Source organism: Natrix helvetica (genome assembly GCF_964273705.1).
Source record: "Natrix helvetica genome assembly, chromosome: Z".
NCBI classification, from domain to species: Eukaryota; Metazoa; Chordata; class Lepidosauria; order Squamata; family Natricidae; genus Natrix; species Natrix helvetica.
Window position 1 is genome coordinate 35,608,817 of NC_138554.1, and position 20,694 is coordinate 35,629,510.

A 20,694-nucleotide genomic window follows, 5' to 3' on the forward strand; every position below is an offset into this window, starting at 1 on the left:
TTTATAAATGGGTGAACATACCCCATTAAGAAAGTTTATGCTGCCCCTGTAATTGTTGTTACTATTATTATTAAAGCAAGTTGTTCCAAGAGTAGGGATGCTTACGTACATGATAGAACCATACATTCCTTATGCAGTATTTGTTAGGCTAACTCTAATTATTCTAATTCTTTACAAGTTTAAGTTACATTGTATTAACAATCTTCCACTCAGCCTGTTCACTAATGAGCCTCTACATTTGATCAAATGGGTATGGTTTGCAATTGGAAAACGTTGATTGTTTTCCCAAAATTGTCTGCTTAACTGGGACAGCTGCTGGGCAACATATGAATATTTGAGAATGATTGTTCCCATGACACTCTACTAGGACAGGAATTTTACTCCTCTGCATCTGAAATCTAAGATCTTCTTTGAAGGAAGATGGTATGTCTTGACCCTGAAACATAACAGGTCAACCCTTTTCTACCCATATTTTTAATGTATATTTATTTATCAAATTTCCATCTATCCACCTCACAAAAAATACCGTATTTCTCAGAGTATAAGATGCACCTCTACCTCAAAAAAAAGGCTGAAAATCTGGGTGCATCTTATACATCAAATACAGCTAGTTTTGCCCTCTGAAGCCCCATCCCATCACCAAAATGGCCGTGCATAACCTTATGGAGGCTTTCGAAGAGCTCCTGGAGGCTGGGGAGGGCAGAAATGAGCAAAAAACAGACTTTTTGCCCCCCAACCCCCAGCAGCACTCTATAAGCCTCCATAAGGCTAGGCATGCAATTTTTTGGACAAACAATGGGCCCGTTTTTCCTTTTGGAAAGTTCTTTAACTGATTGAAGAGAATTACATTGATCAAGTACTGTGCCAGGAGAAACACCTGCCTATCTACTGCATTTCTCTCTTCCCCTCTCTCCATCTACCTACCTAACTAGTTACTCTCTCTCTCTCTCTCCGTACCTATCTACTGTATTTTTCTCTATCTCTTTCTATTTCTCTCTTTCTATCCCTAACCTACCAACCAAACTACACTCTCTCCTTCTCCCTCCCTACCTACTGTATTTCTCTCTCTCTCTCTCTTCATTTATCTACCTACCTACCTAACTACTCCCTCTCTCCCTCCCTCTCTCCCTACTATATTTCTCTCTCTTTCTCTCCCTCTCTATCCCTCTATCTACCGACCTACTTTTTTTTTATTTGCCTCTTCAAAACCTTGGTGCGTTTTATAATCCAGTGTGTCTTATACTCTGAAAAATATGGTACTCTGTCCATCTTACCAACAGGAGCATAAAAAGATGAACATATCAGAAAACCTTCATTTCAAAGTTTTTTTTTAAAAAAATCATAAGGCATGCAAGAGATTAATAGTTAATGGTTATAATAAAATCAGCTCAAGACCTCAGCAGTCAAGGAGAAGCCAGAAGCCAGATTTTTTTTTAAAGTGAAAAACAGCATCCTGAATTTTTATGGTCAGTGCTTTTTCTATACTTCTATACTATGTTTTTTTTTATTTATATACATATCAACTTGATCCTGAAAATACTTCAATATATGTAATGAATAAATAAATGCAGAGAATAGGATAGGACAGGACAGGACAGGACAGGACAGGACAGGACAGGACAGAATAGAATATAATACAATTCTTTATTGACCAAGTTTTATTGGACACACAAGGAATTTGTCTTTGGTGCATATCCTCTCAGTGTATATAAAAAGAAAAGATACATTCATCAAGAATCATAAGGTACAACACCTAATGATGGTCATAAGATACAAATAAGCAATCAACTCATACTAGGAAAGAATCAATTTCAATAGTAAGGATACAAGCAACAAAGTTACAGTCCTGTAGTCATAAGTGGGAGGAGATGGGTAATAGGAACAATGAGAAGATTGATAGTAATGCAGACTTAGTGAATATTTTGACAGTGTTGAGGGAATTATTTGTTTAGCAGAATGATGTGTTTTGGGGAAAAAACTGTTCTTGTGTCTAATTGTTCTGGTGCGCAATGCTCTATAACATCGTTTTGAGTGTAGGAGATGAAGCAATTCATGTCCAGGATGTGAGAAGTCTGTAAATATTGTGCTTATCTGTCTGTAAGTAACAAAGTGACAAAAAAGTATGGTTTGTTTTCTTTTCTTTTGTTTTGTTGAGGGATAGTGAGAGTTTCCACTTGGCTATGCAATTGTAACTTGTACTAAGAGCCTTTTTTTTGTACATTCTAAATAGTGGTTTAAAGGTTAGGAAATTGTGACAATTGCCTATTATTAGTTATGTTGAGCATAATGGTTGCCAAGGGACTTGTTTTACTTTTTCTCATGGGAATTTTGACAGTACAAATGAGAATCAAAGCAAATAAAAGAAAACTAGAGTGTTAGTTGAGAAATTAGGAGGAGGTTGATTCCTTAAAAATAAAAGCATACTGCTTTGTCCAACTGCCTAAAGATGAAAAGAATATTGTCATAGGAATCTTCCAGGACAGGAAACCTTGTGAGTATCAGTCAGATCCTCATTTACAACATCCACATCCATAGTATTTCCAGCAGTAAAGGTTGCAATACGGTATTTGAAAGAGTTGGGATATAAGTACAATTCTGAATTATTTCACTGATATTTTAAGCTTTGGGATAAGCTCACTTTGAAAAGAGCATGTCTGTTTTTTTAAAAAAACTAATGGATTAATAGAGGGTTTAATACTTAAAGTCAGTTGATTGCCAATCAAGTTTTTAAACCATTTTAATTACCACAGGAGTAATTGGGGTTTCCTAAAAATGCAGATTGATTGTACATTCATTGAAAGCATCTTTTGATTTCACAATGTGGTCCAAATGCATCAGCAACATCTGAAAGCCTTACATTACAATTGACATTATAATGTTTCTTAGTTGTGTCTAAAAGTACAATATTTTTATGGACAATTGAAAAGTGTTGTTGAGGTGACTACCAGTTATTTATAAAAACGTCTGAACAGAGTTCAATATCCTGTGCCTAGGCATCCTAACCATGTTGATTTCAAAATGCTAACATTAAAAACAAAGTTTATACTCTAATTCTTGCAGTAATATTATACACAGGTATGTAAGGAACATGGTTTTCATTGCAGAAATCTTCATCACATTCCCCTTGATTCCCAACACCTGTGGCCCTTTATTAAAAAAAACAATGGTTAAAAATAATAAAGAATAGTGGTTATGTATATGAATCAGGGGTGATTCATATACATGACTTTACACTAAAACTGAAGGAGGAAGGAGATGAATTTTCAAAACTAATTCCAAGCATACATTTCAGGGCAACCAATTAACCAAATGATAAGGAAAAAGGGGAACTCAGATGCAGAACAGGAGTTGTAGGAAGCAAATACAGGGTCAATCAGAAAGACTCAGATGCCTATTAATAACCATCAAAGTATGCGGAACAAACAGGGTAAACTTGAAATCCTAGTATATGAGTACAGAGAGGACATTGTTGCCATTACCGAAACTCGATGAGATGAAACATGTGTTTGGAATGTACACCTAGAGGGATTTAAATTGTTCAAAAGAAATATCAGAATATCAGAAATAGCCTCAACTCTACAGAAATGCAAAAGAAAATATGATGAAATTCTTCTTGAATGTATTTGGGTTAATATTATAGGGAAAAAATGTCATATGTGTACAAGACAGATCACCCAACCAAGCAGAGGAAATTGATGAAGTTTTTGCTAAAGTGTCCAAGAAGCACAACCACAGTAGTAATGGGGGACATTAACTATCCTGACATCAACTGGGAGACAAACTTTACACCACATGGGAGATAAACAAATTACTGATGAATCTAGGAGACAATGTCATCTCCTAAAATATAGAAAAGGGAACTAGAGGATCAATTATACTGGACTAAATTCTTATTAACAGAGGTGAAATGATACAAGGAGTTGTAGTTATGGGAACTTTGGGGAAAAGTCACTATGTCATATTGGAATTCAAAAAACAAGCAATAGAACAAAGTCAAACTAGGGTCTTACATTTTAAGAGAGCTGATTTTAGCAAACCTGGACATAGTTTGTAATTTTTCAGAGTATAAGACACTCTAAAGCATAAGACACACCTAGTTTTGGGGGAGGAAAACAAGGGAAAAATATCTGCCTCTGCCTCCCAGCAATTTGCCTCCTTGCAACAAACAACAAACAGTACAGACAATATACACTGTTTGTAGTATTACATTTCAGACTATACTTGTACAGATGCTGTTAAAATTGATGTGCTTCCTTGAAGTATAGTTATTCTCAGCTATTTAAAAGAAGATAAAATAGCACTGGATCTCTTCTGATCAAGCATTTATTTTTAAAAGTTTCTTTATTTTGTTAAGCTGTCTAGAACAATAATAAAGCAGTCTTTTAAAAAATAAATCTAATAATTTGAACATTCTATAGGCATTTATAGTTATCTACTTACCTCCTTGCAACAAACAGCAAACAGCCAGATTAGCACAAGAAAAAAAAATCTGCCTCTGCCTCCCAACAATTTCCCTCATGGAGCAAACAGCAAGTTTCACTTTCAATTTCCTGATCATCCGCTGTTTCTTTAACTTTAACTTTAACTTTATTTAGATTTATAAACCGCTCCCTCTCCCCAAAGGGACTCGGGGCGGTGTACAGTCAGAGTAAAAACATACATATAGATAGAGGAGGCAATATACAAACTGTACAGTAAAATAAAATTAAGAACAACGTTAAAATCAACCCCTAAAATCTACCCCAAAGTTAAAAATAATTAAAAATAACTGCCAGGAGGATAAGAGTAGAACTATAAATGGGCTAGGCCAGCTAATTGGAACAGGTGGGTCTTGAGTTTCTTATAGAAGGAGCGGAGGTCAGTAGTGGTTCTAATATCGGGGGGGAGGTCATTCCAGAGGGTTGGGCCCATCACAGAGAAGGCCCTACTCCTGGGCGCCACCCTCTGGCATTGCTTGGTGGACGGCACCCGGAGGAGTCCCTCCCTGTGAGAGCGAACCCATAATACAGTTTCAGACTGCAATGATTGCTATAGCCCCATGATGGCGAACCTATGGCATGCGTGCCACAAGTGGCACATGGAGCCATTTGTACCAGGGCGTGCGAGGCGCTGCCCTGTCAGCTGAGTTCACCATTTGTAAAAGCTATTTTTCACCTTCCCCAGGCTTCAGAGGCTTTATAGGAGCCTGGGGAGGGCGAAAAGAACCTCCCCCGCCTCCCTTGAGGCTCCAGGGACCGTCCCTGAAGCCTTCGGAACGCTTAAAACGACCCTCCGAGCAAACCAGAAGTGACTTCCGGGTTGCTCGGAGGGTGGCTTTAAGCGCTCCGAAGGCTTCAGGGACCATCCGAGGCTTCCCTGATGCCTTCGGAACGCTTAAAACGACCCTCCGAGCAACCCGGAAGTCACTTCCAGGTTGCTCGGAGGGTCGTTTTAAGCATTTTAAAGGCTTCAGGGACCGTTCAAGGCTTCCCTTCTGCCTTCGGAGCGCTTAAAACGACCCTCTGAGCAACCCGGAAGTCACTTCTGGTTTGCTCGGAGGGTGGTTTTAAGTGCTCAGAAGGCTTCAGGGAAGCCTCCGGACGGTCCCTGAAGCCTCCGGAGGGCCTCCGGGGGGTCGGGGGAGGCTCTTTTCACCCTCCCCAGGCTCCTATAAAGCCCCTGGAACCTGGGGAGGGCAAAAAAAATGTAAAAATGGGGGGTCGCGCATTGTGCGCGCATGCACACTGGGGGGGGTGCGTTGTATTATGGGTGCGGCACGCCCTCACTCGACCCCCCTGCGCTCCCCCCACTTAAGGCACGGGAGCAAAAAAAGGTTCGCCATCACTGCTGTAGCCTATTGCAGGTTCCACAAGCCCCATTATCCCCATTTGCTGCAAGGAGATAAATTGCTGGGAGGCAGAAGCCAAAAGGTTGGGGCCATTGGATGGGTGAGGCTACATTCAGTGTATAAGACACACCCAAATTTTCACCCTCTTTTAGGGAGGAAAAAAGTGTACCTTATACTCTGAAAAATACAGTACTTTAAATCACCAGAACCAGATTAATTACAGTACATAGTTCTGAAGGACCTGGTAGAGATGATCTCTGAACTATAGATGTATGTCTTTCAAAGATCCTGAAGCACAAGGGAACTACCAGAGGGCTGGAAGAAAGATGATATGATTCTCATCTTCAAAAGGGGGGGAAATGGACCAGGAAATTAGAGACCAATCAACCTAACATCAAGATCCTTGAAACACGAATCAAGTAATATATCTGTGAACACTTGGAAGTGCATAAAGCTATTAGTCAACATGAGTTTGTCAAAAATTGATCATGCCAGACAAACTTTACTGCATTCTTTGACATAGTTAGCAGACCAGTGAAATGCTGTGGTTGGAGTATACTTGGACTTCCGTAAGACATTTGACAAAGTAGAATATGAGACAGACAGCATTACCACCAGATGGTGCAACTGGCTAATTAACTGCATTCAGCAGGTAGTCCTCAATGGAATTACACCTACATAGAGGGAATCATACAGTGATGAAATTCATTTTTTTTAGTACCGGTTCTGTGGGCATGGCTTGGTGGGTGTGGCAGGGGAAGGATATTGCAAAATATCTGTTCCCTCCACACTCCAGGAGAAGGATACTGCAAAATCTCCATTCCCACCCCGCTCCAAGAAAAGAATACTACAAAATCTCCATTCTCACCCTACTCTGGGGCCAGCCAGAAGTGGTATTTGCCGGTTCTCCGAACTACTCAAAATTTCTGCTACTGGTTGTTTCAAACCTGTCAAAATCTGCTGAATTTCACCCATGGAATCATACAGCGGCATACATCCAGATTTGCTCTTGACCCAGTACTCTTCAATATCTCCATAAATGATATAAATGGAATTGATCAGTGGAATGGCTTGCCTCCAAAAACTGTGGGTATTCTATCAATTGAGGTTATTAAAATGAAATTGGACAGCCATTTGTCCTGAGTGGCAGTGATGTGCAGTCAGGTGAGGCAACCAGGCACTTATTATGAAAAGAAAAAAAATGTAAAAGGAAAAAGCTGAGCTAGTTGCTGCCTCATCATGGATGACTCTGCTTAACTGTTTAAAAAAGCCTCTAAAAAAGTGCCCTCTACTATGAGGCAGAAGAACTGCATGCCTCTAGTCTGACTTTAGGCGCTTTATGATCACTCGAACAGTTAAGCAAGGGTTAAAAGCCTAAAAATTCCTGATGTAGTTGAGGCAGCAGTTCTCCTGCCTCATAGTAGAGGGCGCTTTTTTAGAGGCTTTTTTTAACAGTTAAGCAGAGTCATCCATGGAAGCCAGGCAAAGAGCCATGCTGTAGCACACACACTTTCCCCCAGCCTCTTTCTTTTGGAAGGCTCAGATCGGCTCCCCGCCAGCTTCTCTGCCTCTCCGCTCACCCCAGCCTGCCAGCAGGAGGTGAGTAGGTGGGCTTTATTGCGTTCCAGGCATTTCCCACCCAGACAGCAGGCTGCATTTGCAATGGTGGAGGTGTTTGGGGAAGGCAGAAAGGGAATGGGCGGGGGATGACAGAGGAGCTGCTTTTAAGCCACTGGAAAAGATATCCAATCCAACTTGTGTGTGTGTGTGTGTGTGTGTTTGTTTGAGAGTGAGTGAGATAGGGAAGGGGGTAGGAGAGATAGTCCAATCCAACGTGTGTGTGTGTGTGTGTGTGTGTGTGTGTTTCAGAGAGGGGGAGGAAGGGAGAGAGGGAGGAAAGAGGGGAAGGGAGAAGAAAAAGAAAAAGAAAGAAGCAAACCTCTTTCGCAACGGAGAAAAACAAATGCTGTTGCTTTAAATGGGAACTGAGCATGCCTGGCTGTGGAATTCTAGGAGTTGAAATCCACAAGTCTAAAAAATTTTGAAACCCACCACTATGTCAGTGCCTCACCAGCCATAAACCTCACCACACGTCACTGCTGAATGGTAAATGGTCTCCTGCCTAAGCAGGGAGTTGGACTAGAACTCTAAGGTTCCTCCCAGCTCTATTATTCTGTATTTTGTTCTGTGCTCTTAGTGCTTCCAAATAAGAGGAAGCAAAGGTCAGGAGGGAACGCAGCATATCAGACTTCTTTGTTTATGCTATGGATGACTAACACAAACTGGCCATGAAAGCAAATCTGCATCTAGCTTGTTGACTTTTAAGATTGTACCCATTTGTTTAATAAGAAGCAACTTAATGTAATTGTTCTGCCATTGGTTGCTCTTGCATATGTATTATGCACTGGAGGACTCTCCGACTGAAAAAGACCTTGCAAATCAACCAGTCTATGAAAAAGTTAATCTCTTTAGTGTGCTATTAGCAGTTCAGCCTATCCAGTTGGCTTGCAATAACGTGAGTTCATGTTGTGTTTCAAGCAGATGAAAACTCAATAGTTTCTGTTTTGCATTGATGTTCCTACATTTAACATTATGGTGTAAAACTGCAGGAGCTGCAATTTGGAGGTTACTTTCACAAGCAATTTGATCAAATCCACCAACCAAATTGGCTTTACAAATCAGAATGATGGTTCAGATTGAATGGCTAAATAGAAGCATGTACTTCCAAATCAATTTGATAATTTGAAAAATCAATTCATTTTCCAGATTAATTCAAAACGTAAAAGGACAGTGATCAACTACCAGTATCAGACATGAATCAAGTAATCCATTTGTGGAAGTTCATCTACTGAGGCTATGTAAACCAATCCAGGCAATGCAAAACAATGCACTCAAAATTGCTGCTAAAAGTATTTATTACAAAGAATCAGACATTTAGAAATTATAAGGAGCCATCCAGCAAAGCAGAAAGAAGTTATCACAATCATACATATTTCTATAAAGGTGGGCAAATGCCAGTGTATATTCTTAGGGCCAGTATGCCTTCTTTACTGCTGTACCTTACAGTATTGAATATCATAATGAAGAAAGCAACATAAGAAATATATTTTATCGGGTTTTTAAACATTACAAGGAAATTCAATTTAAAATTATCTTGTCTACAGTATTCTAAAGATAAGAATTTTAAAGTAGACTTAAAATGAAGGGAAATTTCCGTATTTTTTGCTCCATAAGATGATCCTGACAATAAGATGCAATTAGGTTTGGAGGAGGAACACAAGAAAATAAAATCTGCCTCTGCCTCCCAGAGTCCATCCAGTATTCATTTGACTAGCGTCCTTGCAGCAAACAGCAAACAGCCTAGTCAGCTGCCTCCTCTGTTTCTGCTACCTCTGCTGGGGAATGCTGGAGCTTTCACAACCAAGCAGCTGATTTGTGGTTGGATCAGCCTCCTGGAATACTGCCGATCAGCTGTTCCAGGGGGCAGGAATAGCCATTCATTGTTGCTGCCTGTTGCACATGTTCGCTCCATAAGACGCATAGACATTTCCACCCACATTTGGGGGGGGGGGAGTGCATCTTATGGAACAAAAAATACAGTAAATCTGGTGGCACAAATGAAAGTGCCCTGACTGAAAAGTCAGACAGCAAGCAACTGGGAACTGGCGATATCTGGCAATAAAAAAATTTATTGGGTGATTCTTTCATGCACAATTATGAATAAAGATGGGTCACAGTAAAGTAATGCAAAGTGTAATAGCTTCTATCAAACCTAGATATATATTTTCTGCAGTAATAAATTTGCAAAAGTAAAGTGACAGTTGGCATATAGCCATAATTTCCATTCAAAAATTATCATCCCTGGAATCACAAACATCCAATAATTTCTTGATTTTGGTAATCTGGGGAGAAAAGAAAAACAATGCAATTACAATATTCAAGAGTGTTCAATATTTCCATCTACAAAAGTCAAGAAGTTATCACAACTTAAAATAAATTTAAAATCTATTTGTGTTCTGTTTTATTTTGTAGGCACAAAAATTATAATTGTAATGTAGGTACTGGTGAGTCAATTCAAAATCTACCTCTATCTTTTGGTGGCATTGTTTAAAACAAAATTATAGATAATTCACTCAGAAGTTGTGAAAATGCTACATAGGTTGCATTTAGAAAAAAGGGAATAAACTATGAGCATCAAGTATTATTCAAATGAACCTTCAATGTCACATGTAATTTAGGGAGAAAAACATCTTTATATTTTCTGATCTTGGAAGAAAGAAACAGCAAAGAGCACTGAAACTTAAGAAACCAAAATATGTTCTTTGAATATTATTCTCTAAAATAATTTTAAAAATCAGAGTGTTTAGATTGAAGCATTTTTTTTAATGTATTCATTTATCAAAATATAAAATACAAAGAAAATTAAAATAATGGAAAACTTGGGGAGGAGAAAAAGGAAAAGGAGAAAGCATGAGGTAGAAGGGCAGGAAAAAAATCCTATGAAGATGCCATCTTATCACAAGGCCAAGGAGACTAATCTCTTTTTCAATTTACTAACAGAAGGCATAGAAATGCCTTTAGCTTATATTACTCCCCTGGGTTATGGAGAATCTTAGAATCACTCCACAAGATCTTCCATGCAGAGTGATCTTCAGGAAGCCCCAAGAGCTGTGCTTTGGATAAGCTGATAAGCCATTCAGCTAGGGGTTGGGGCTGCAATCATTTTACAGTTGAAAAAGCCACCATTTTGGAATTTATTTTTAAAAGGGACAATAAATCTTGACTTGCACTTCTTAATCATTTATCTTCACTAGCTAAAAGAGGCTCATTTTAGTCACAGCTCGTTACTCCTTTTTGAAGATTTGAGAATTCCTTATTGTTAAATGACAAGGAAGAGAATTGCTGGTGGCAAGCTAAAATAAAAAAGCCTGTAATATCTTTTTTTTTTAACTGATGGAGTAATCTGATTTTTTTTTCAATTTTTTTTTATTCTTTTACATACCATTCTAAGTATATATTCACATAATTGTTATTCTTCTTTACATTTATCATTCTTATACATTTATTATTTCATTTAATAAGTTATAATGTACAGTTTTGATTGCTTTATTTACCATCCCTTCCTCCTTTTATTACACCTCCTTGTTTTCCCTTTCTTTTCTCCCATCCTCCCTTCTCTACTTTCTTCCTTCCTCCTCTACTTCTATTACCTTCTTCCCTTACCTGCTCTTCCTCTTCCCCTTCCTACCCTCCCTCCTTCCCTTTCTCTCCCTTCCATCTTCCTCTCCTTGCCTCTTTCTTCTTTCTCCCGTCTTCCTCTCATTCTCTCCTCCTCTCTCCCCTTCTTTTTCTATTATTGTTGGCATATATTTCAAAACTCAGTTTATGTTCCTTGGGGGTGGTATTTCCGCCAACCCAAATATAATTTAGTATCATTTCTTATTCCCTTACCTTCACTGGTGTACTCTAGTTATGTTTCCTCCCCTTTATATCCCGCTCTTGAATATATACTTATATATTTAATATTTTCTTTTCTGTTTTCCCCTTCTTCCCCCCTTTTTCCATTTAATAGTGCATCGTCTGGGTACTTTATCTTTGATGGAGTAATATGATTTTATTTTACTGTTTTAAGTAATCTGTAGCTCTGGATTACTTTGTTAAAGATGGCTGAAACAACTTTTATGAATCCTGATTGGACAGGAACAATTACTTGATTATTTAAAAATCTATTCTTTGACCACAAGAGAGAAGATGACAAAATGTGAATTTGAGCATATTTTTAGAAAGATATTAGAAAATGTTTACAGAAAGCCATTCACTTTTAGATCAATTATGTTTTAAAAATGGAAGAAAGATGAGCAGTTTAGAGATGCAGTAATGTGTAGAAAGTTATCAAACAACTGAGGCAATTTCACAAATATCTGACAAGGGATTTAACTGTACATTTAGGGGTATAAATCTGGCATCGATCTTTATATGATGATGGTTTAAATACAACCCTCCCAGTGAAACTGAAAAAAGAGCTCCAATCAAATCTACAATTCTCAAGAGGACAAGTTTGGTATTTTTAATTCATGGATACTAAAAAGGTTGAGAATTATTTGAGAAAAAGAGACTTCATAGATATTAGAGAAAAAGATGTATTCTGTCAAAACAAGCTGGAGGGAGTGACTTACATGTAATGAGTTAGAGAGGATTTCTACATGTCTGATATCTATATGTATTTGAAGGAAAGCTCAAATGTAATTTTCTGTTTATAAAAGTGAGTTTGATTTTTTTTCATATACAATGCTTGAGTTATTTCTAAAGCTTGTAAAACATTATTGAAAATGAATTTAAATATATTAATTTTTAAAGAAAATAGAAAAGATATATTAGAATTTAGAATTCATTGACTTTAGAAGTATTTTCAAAGAAAGGTTTAGAGTTTGAAAATGAATTTTTAAAAAATGTTTTCCCCTTTAAAATTAAAGAATCTGAGAGACTGTAGTATATTATGTAAACATCAATGATGATAGTCTATAATGATTAATAAGTGTAAACATATATATATATATATATAATTTTCCACAGCAAGAAAAAAGTGGAATGATTAAATTAAAAGAACACATTTAACTTTGCTTCCATTTGGAAAATGCTTCTGGATTTTGTGCTTGTGATAGAAAAAAAGAAAATGAAAATTTTGGTTTTGCTGATTAGATAGATATGTTATCATAGAAATGGCTGGGATGTGTTATTGTGTAAAAATAAAAAGTTGAGGTTATAATGTTATTTTCTACTGTGCTAAAAAGACTTGTGCAGCCAGATCATTTCCCCATATAACCTTACCATCTCAAGAATTTTCTCGTCCCCTTTCCATTGTTGTCTTACCTGAGGAATCACACATATTGTCCAACAGGCCTTCTTGGTTTACAGTCCTAGAAGGAATGGTAGAAGGTCAGTTCTGTGGTGTACATAGATACAGTTCAGCTGTTTACAAAGTAAAAAAGAAACAGCATTTCTTCTTTTTAAGACAAAGTAGGTTATCAGATGGCTTATAGGATCACACTCCAGCCATTAAAATTGCATAAAGTTGGCAAACTCCAAATCCCAGATGTAGAACATGTCATCTTGCAGGGCCCAGAAGATGACCCTCCCTTGTAGCTGCACCCACTCTGCAAAATAGCATTCTTCCTGAATTCTATACATCATTGCTGCATATTCATACATCTTTAAGGACCTGGCTCTTCCCACAGGATTTAGGACAGTGTTTCATAATCCACTCTGTAATATAGGATTTATATTACATGATGAGTAACTGGAATCTTTATTTTTGTTTTTCTTTGACGTGTCATTGGTATCATTAATTATTCGTTATATTGTTAAATTGTTGGTTTTAAATTTAACATGTAAGATGCCTACAGTTGCCTAGAGGTGGCGTATGAGTTGATTAAGAAAATAAAGAGTTACCCTAGATTTCTAACCAAATAGGATAATAATATCAATAAATTAAATATTGACTTCCATCCAATTCAGAGATACCTTTTTCTTCTCTTTTAGTTTGCAATAATCACTTTGGCACATTTATTTTCCTATGTTATGTCCACATTATTCCTAATTTTGGCATGTCAACTAAAATATTGTACCCAGGTATTTTAAGGGACTTTCACATTCTGATTTCTGATTCTTAAAATAGCAACTTCTGGTTTATCTTACTTGTATCAGCACAGTAGCTCCATTGACGGTCTTTGTCATAGTTCCCTGTGACAGAGCACCAAAATCTTCCATCCTGTGAATTTTGATTGGTACAAGAAGTGAATAGTTTCCCTCCGTAGATGAATGGAAAAACACATCTCTTGCCTTTAGAGTTGCCTTCATATTCTGTAGATATTGGAAACACAAAAATAAAGAAGGGGGACTCTTTATATTGAGATGACCTTTATTCTCTTTGTCAGAAGTTTGTAAATGGTGATCACATGATCTAGGATGCATGCATCTTACCGCTTCCGTGAGTCTCCGCGATGCTCCAGCTCTTCAGCAGAGTGTTGTGCAGGCACTGTACCTGCCATGCATATAAGCGCCAAAGACTTAAAAGACCAGTAAGGAGCTCGGGTTGGCTGGTAGGCCCTACAGAGCACTGTATCGGAATGGTATCTGGTGCTCTGGGCAGGGTCTGGTATGCTGGTACCAGGGCGTACCACTTGCAACCCATCACTACCTATACCCTTAAAACCCTGTTTGCTCCACAAGCTAAATATCATGTTGCCTTACTTTTCCAACAACAGATCTTCTTGCGACAAGCTTCTAGGTTCTCTAACTATGTTTTCTTGGTAATGTCTACTTTTAGCCTAATCAAGCATTCAGATCTCTCTTTGTTCTCAGCGAAGCTGGTAATGTCGGTGCTGGTAGAAGATCCTGATTCAGGCACTTCACAACCAGTATGCCTTTTTAATAATTATAGCATCCCACAGTTATATGGTTGTCAATTGTGAATTTCACAGCTGGCTCCAGCATTTGCAAAATTGCCTCCATTTGCCTCCATTTAAATCCTGCTTCAGGTGCCTTGTCAGAATATACAACATATAGGCAATACTCAAATAGTGTGTCTTATTTTTTTTTAATTTGTTTGCTGCTACTGTCTGTTTTTATTCTTCCAACCTAACAAACTCTTCAAAAATAATTATGTAGAGGAAAGGGAATATGTCCTTTGTCATGCTACTTATCTAAAAACTGAACAGAATGAAATCAAGAGAAGGCGGCAAAAGAAAGATCAAGTCTAAAACAGATTGGAAGAAGTATGGCAGCAGAAAAAGATTGAAATCTTCTTGGAGGAATTCTTTGTAGAAACAGATGGGAGAAGTTAGAAATATGGCTGGCTGCTTTTGTCTAAGCTTTATTCTTCATCATGTGACCCAGTTTGGATCACAGATAGCCACCTTCTGTTTCCTAAATTCATATAGACACAGACACAACGTAGTAAAAGAATTGGAAATAATTCCACAAACCATTCTCTGCATGCTATCTCTACACTACTTTACCATCCTCAATGTAGTTTACACCATTTCAGCTAATCTTATTGTTGTCCCTCACCTAGAATCCATTCTTCCACTCCAGTTCATTTGTTTTTCCTGTTATTATTCTTTTCATCTCAAATTTCACACCCATCCACTTCAAATATTTCATTGGACTCACACTGACTTGCTTTCCCATCCTTACTCTTGCTTTCCCATCCTTAAATTTTTATCTGTAATTGAAGATCTTAATTTGCACATCCCATGTTGCATGGAAACTATCATCTGACAGGGCATTTGTTCCATTGAATTATCATTGCAGCATTGAGTCTCTGGATTTTAAGGGAGGAAAGGAAAAAGAGGTTTCTATACCACACTGTAGTTTCTCCTACCTTCAGTGGCACATGCCCTCCATTGACTGTCCCTGTCATAGTTTGCAGTTGTGGCACACCACAATTGGTTATCAGATGCACCATCTCTTGTACAATGATAGTAGGTTTTTTTGTTGAATTGGAAGGGAAACCTGCAAGGACGTAATTCTGAAAGGAAGGATAATGGGGGAAGAAATTAGGCGGCACTCCCAAAATAAGCAATCTTAAAAACAGAGAATTGGATGAGCAATGGGGTGATTAAGATTCCAAGTGGAATGGAGTTTATTAATACATTATGTACATCTTGTATAACTGTTGAAAAATGGATTTATCCAATAACAAAATAGACATGCTTAAATGGTTACATATATGCTATATCTTTCTGCTTAAATTGATTGATTTCTGTCAGTGTAATGAGGTACTCCAATCAAGAAGCATGACCTGATGGATTAATTCTACTGTTACTAGGTTACATTAGCAGAATTTTGTAAGTCTGAAAATTGTGAGACTTGCCATAATCTTGTTCTGTGGACTAAGCTGATTTTTATTGAATCATTTCCCCAACTTCCATCTTCCAAGGTTATTCCCACCTTCCATTACTTCTTCCTAGTTCCTCTAACAAAGGAATAGCTTAATACCTGAATATTAATTCCTACAGTGCTAAAATTTTACCAAATAACCACCAGGGCAGTAAAATGCTTTGTTTTTCCTTGATGAACCCTTGGCCAATGATGGCTCCACAGCTGCTGAGTATCTGCTCAGTCACTATCCTGATAGAGATGGGCTAGGATTAGATCAAAAGCCAAAAAGTTGTGTTAGAGCAGGCCTAGTAGGGGTGAAATTCAGCAGGTTCTGGAGAATCGATAGTGGAAATTTTGAGTAGTTCAGATAACCAGCAAATACCACCTCTGGCTGGCCTGAGAATGGGGTGGGAATGGCGATTTTGCAGTATCCTTCCTCTAGAGTGGGGTGGGAATGGGATTTTGCAGTATCCTTTCCCTGCCATGCCCACCAAGCTATGAACACAGCAGTGGTGGGTTCCAGATCCCGTTGCAACCAGTACAGTGCAATGGGGCCGTGAGCCCACCACATGAACGTGTGCAGCGCACACAGCGTACACATGCATACTTACCATCTGCGAAGCTCCAGCTGCTCGTTGGAGCATCGCGCTGGTGCCGTACGCTCCTTTCGCATGTGCAGAAGCTCCAAAAACTTCAAATACCGGTAAGGAGCATGGGCGGATAGAAGGGCCCTCAAGAGCACCATACCAGAATGGTACCTGGTGCTCCTGGCAGGCACCGGTACACCCCGGTATGGGCGTACCGGTCATAACCCACCACTGGCCCACAGAATTGGTAGTAAAAAAAATGAATTTCACCACTGAGGCCTAGGCATGCAAACTGCGTATGGCTTTATCTATGGCTGTATCTCTTCAACCTTAGATATGCATTTTCCTAGAATCCCATGGAAATCTGCAGCTTCTTACTATTTCCAAAACACATTATCAACTCTGGCTCCATAGCACTGCACTTCCTTATGTCCTGATACCTTTGTGAGTTTCACACTACTAAATACACTGTCAGATTAGCCCAGCAAGTACTTTCAGTTTGATTTTAATTTTAAATATTTAAAACTATTTTTTAAATTCAGTTGATTATTTGTCCAGTGACTCCCACTGATCCTATGCTACGTAAAGGTGAACTGAGAAAATAAAAATGTATAAACATGTAATAAAAATGCAAACTAAGATACTATCTAATCCCAATATTTTCTGTACAAAGACACCCCTTTTAATTTTTCCTTCCATAGGAATTAATGGATCAACATTCTGTTATTTCACCTTTAGTTGTCTCTCTGCTTTCACTCTCAGCTACAACTCTCAACTATTGGGGTTCTTCTTTCTCCTTCAAATAGCCCAAAGAAATTGTTTATTTAGTGGCTTTTTTTCAATGCACTTCTACCACTTCTTATTATTAGATGTCTATTAATCAGAACAGTTAGAAGAACTTGACCAGCCATGAAAAACTAAGCAGGTCATTTCTGGTCAGTGGTGGTGGAGGACACTAAGACACCTCTTTGTTATAGAGAAAACGTACTGACAACAAAATATATAGAGAAAGCAATGGCAAATTAGTTCTAGCGTGTTGCCAAGAAACAACATGGATATGTTCTTAGATTTCTCAACTTGACTTTTTCACCCTCTTATTGTCTTACTTCAGATATAGGACATCTTTCTATGCTCTGTCCTTCGATGTTATCTCCAGGACAATCTCTTCGGAGGTAAATTGATTTGATAAATGGTAATGGAGGGAAAGTGATTTAGAGAGTTTTTGCAACTTAGTGTGGATTTGTGTTTGATTCTCCCCTGTCCAAGTTTAATAGTTAGCAGAGCTAGACAGCAGGATTGCCCAAAGTATTTCCTTCTATCATCTAAGTTTTTCCATACCTGAGGGTTGACAGTAATTCCATGTTTGTTGTCTATCATAGTTGCTGCTCAAAGAGCACCAGAGCTTTCCACCAGAAGTCCCAGCTTTTGTGCAAGCTGAATAGGATTGTCCCTTGTAGACAAAAGGAAACACACAAGGTCCCTGTGAATATGCAGATAGTCCTGAACAGTGATGAAAAAATGAGGAAGAGAGTTAGTAATCACTGATTATTGGATTCAGCATTTGAGTTGAAGTATTTTTGGCTCAATTGCAGTATGTCAGGAATTATATTAAAAATAAATATTTATTCTTGAAAAGATGAACCATATTACTTAATCATATAACTATTCAAGTTGGAGATAAAGGTAAAGGTTCCCCTCACACATATGTGATAGTTATTCCCAACTCTAAAGGGTGGTGCTCATCTCCGTTTCAAAGCCAAAGAGCCAGCGCTGTCCAAAAACGTCTCCGTGGTCATGTGGCCAGCATGACTAAACCCCGAAGGTGCACAGAACTCTGTTACCTTCCCACCAAAGATGGTTCCTATTTTTTCTACTTGCATTTTTACTTGCTTTTGAACTGCTAGGTTGGCAGAAGCTGGGAAAAGTAACAAGAGCTCACTCCATTATACAGTGCTAGGTATTCAAACTGCCAAACTGCTGACTTTTCTGATTGAAAAGCTCAGCGTCTTAGCCACTGAGCCACCACGTCCCTTGGAGATACTAATATAATAAACTAGAATTAGGCATTTTACGGCCCAAAACCACATTCAGCTCTTTGTCTGTCCCTTCGGGCCTATGTGAGGTCAATTAAAAATTAGAAATCAAATGTAAATAAAAATAGTCCTCGACTTACGATCAATATTGAGCCCAACATTTCTGTTGTTAAGTGAAACATTTGCTAAGTGACTTTTGCCCCATTTTACAACCTTTCTTGCCACATTTGTAAAATGAATCACTGCAGTTAATAAGTTAGTAATATAGTTGTTAAGTAAATCTGGCTTCGCCATTGGTTTTGTCAGAAGGTTGCAAAAGATATCACATGAACATGGGACACAGCAGTGATCATAAGTATGAACCAGTTGCCAAGCATCTGAATTTTGATTACATCATAGGATGCTATACAGCTTGTTACTGTGAAAAATGATCATGTCACTTTTTTCAGTGCCATTGTAACTTTGAATGGTCACTAAATGAACTATTGTAAGTTGAGGACTACCTGTAAGTGCTCTCCAGAGGGTGGGAAAAGAAGCCCATGGTAGGCTCTGCGCAATCACCAGTTATGGCCAAAGGAAGGCAAGGAGAGAATGCATTTTTCTGCACAGTGCTCACCCCTCGCCTGGAACAGCCTGAAGAGGCAGCCATGGTCATCACATGAGGTGGCCTGGGTTCAGCCACCCACAGCCATATCCTCAAAGCACCTCCTTAAAGGTGAATGGGTGGGGTGCAGTTGGGAGTTATTGGTTTGGACTTCCACAACAGACCCAGTTCCTCATGTGGCCTTTTGAGAAAATTAATTGGCCACCCCTAATTAAACCATTATTTGTGTTTTACATTGAACATTATCAGTTCCCATGTTTTATTAATCTATTTCTCAAGATGTAAGGGACTAGATCTAGGGACATTGGTTAAATTCCCTGCCTCTACACTATGCGGTATCATTTCTCCCTTCCTCCAAAATATATTCATTTCTGTACCACTCTCAACTTTATTTATCCATTTTTCATCAATTAAAAAGTCTCTCTACTTTCCTTTGTGTACAAGTAACCTAAATATTCCTATTACATCAAATAAGCTAACATCACACAGTTATCTTACTGGTATCAGCACAGTAGCTCCATTGTTTGTCCTTATCATAACTCCCAGTTGTTGCACACCAGAATCTTCCTATTTCTGCATCTTCATTTGTGCAACTATAATATGTTCGTTTCTTGTACGCAAAGGGGAATGCACATTGTTTTCCACCAGAATTACCACCATATTCTAAACATAAGACAAAGCAATAAAGGATATATAAAGTATATTATTTTAGCAATGTTCCATACCATATTATTTCAGATTTTATGTTCATATTATTGAGCCCCTTTATTGCGTGTGTATTTGAAGAGTAATACATCTAATGAGCCATGGTGGCACAGTAGTTACAATGAAGTATTGAAGGCTACTTCTGCTGACTGCTGACATCAGCAGCATATAAGTCTAAGTGCTATTGCTGTTGTTTCAAGCACAAAAGGAAGTGTATGTTTAAAAACAGCTATCCGGTTTCCAAAATTGTTGGCAGGAGGACCTTAGTCTGAAAACTGAACATTGCTTTGGAATAGTGTTATCCAGTGACGTGCAGTCAGGGGAGGCAGGGGAGGCACAGCCTCACCATTCTCATCATTAAAAGAAAAAATATATAAAAGGGAAAAGGCGAGTGCTGAGGTGAGGCTAGCTAGCTGCTACCTCACCATGACTGACTGACTAACTGTTTAAAAAAGCCTCTAAAAAAGCGCCCTCTACTATGAGGCAGGAGAACTGCATGCCTCATCTAGTCTGACTTTTTAGGCATTTTATGATCGCTCGAGCAGAGTTAAGCGAGGGTTAAAAGCCTAAAAAATCCCGAGGTATGTAAGGCACACAGTTCTCCTGCCTCATAGTAGAGGGTGCTCATTTTTCCTGTGACTCAACTCTTCCCTTTTTCTTCCCTTCTCGCTTGCGATACAGTGACAATAAAGGGGGAGCGCAGAGATGTACCTTCATCTCTTCATTGATTTCCCTTTTTACAGGATGAGCCAGCTTCCTGCTTCTTTTATTTTCTGGAGGTTTCACTCCTTTCTCCATTTCTGCCATTTTTTATTTTATTTGTTTGGTGTGTGTGCTTGTGTTGTGTGCACGCGTGTGTGTATGTATCTGTTTTGGTGGAGATGAAATGGCTGCTGGTATTATTTGGGAAAAGCTTTCGGGGGGAGGTTGTGGAGAGGAAGGGAGGGGGGACAGGGGTGGTTTTTAGCAGTGATTTGTTTCCCTGTTTTCTCTCTCTCTCATCCTCTCCCTTCAGCTCCCTTTCATTTCTCTCTCCCTCTCCACCTTCTCTCTCTA

General features: G+C 38.6%; 1 protein-coding gene across 1 annotated transcript in view; it reads right to left on the reverse strand.

Moving 5' to 3' along the window:
• Positions 1–8,724: 8,724 nt before the first annotated feature.
• LOC309400935 (epididymal sperm-binding protein 1-like) overlaps positions 8,725–20,694 on the reverse strand; it is a 73,170-nt gene continuing 61,200 nt past the window's right edge. The window contains exons 3-8 of the mRNA XM_081969709.1: positions 19,432–19,596; positions 17,635–17,796; positions 15,210–15,356; positions 13,523–13,687; positions 12,698–12,744; positions 8,725–9,729 (exon numbers count right to left, since the gene is read on the reverse strand). Coding sequence (XP_081825835.1) covers positions 12,737–12,744; positions 13,523–13,687; positions 15,210–15,356; positions 17,635–17,796; positions 19,432–19,596 — 647 coding nt within the window. The 3' untranslated portion in view covers positions 8,725–9,729; positions 12,698–12,736. The remainder of the gene's footprint in view (positions 9,730–12,697; positions 12,745–13,522; positions 13,688–15,209; positions 15,357–17,634; positions 17,797–19,431; positions 19,597–20,694) is intronic.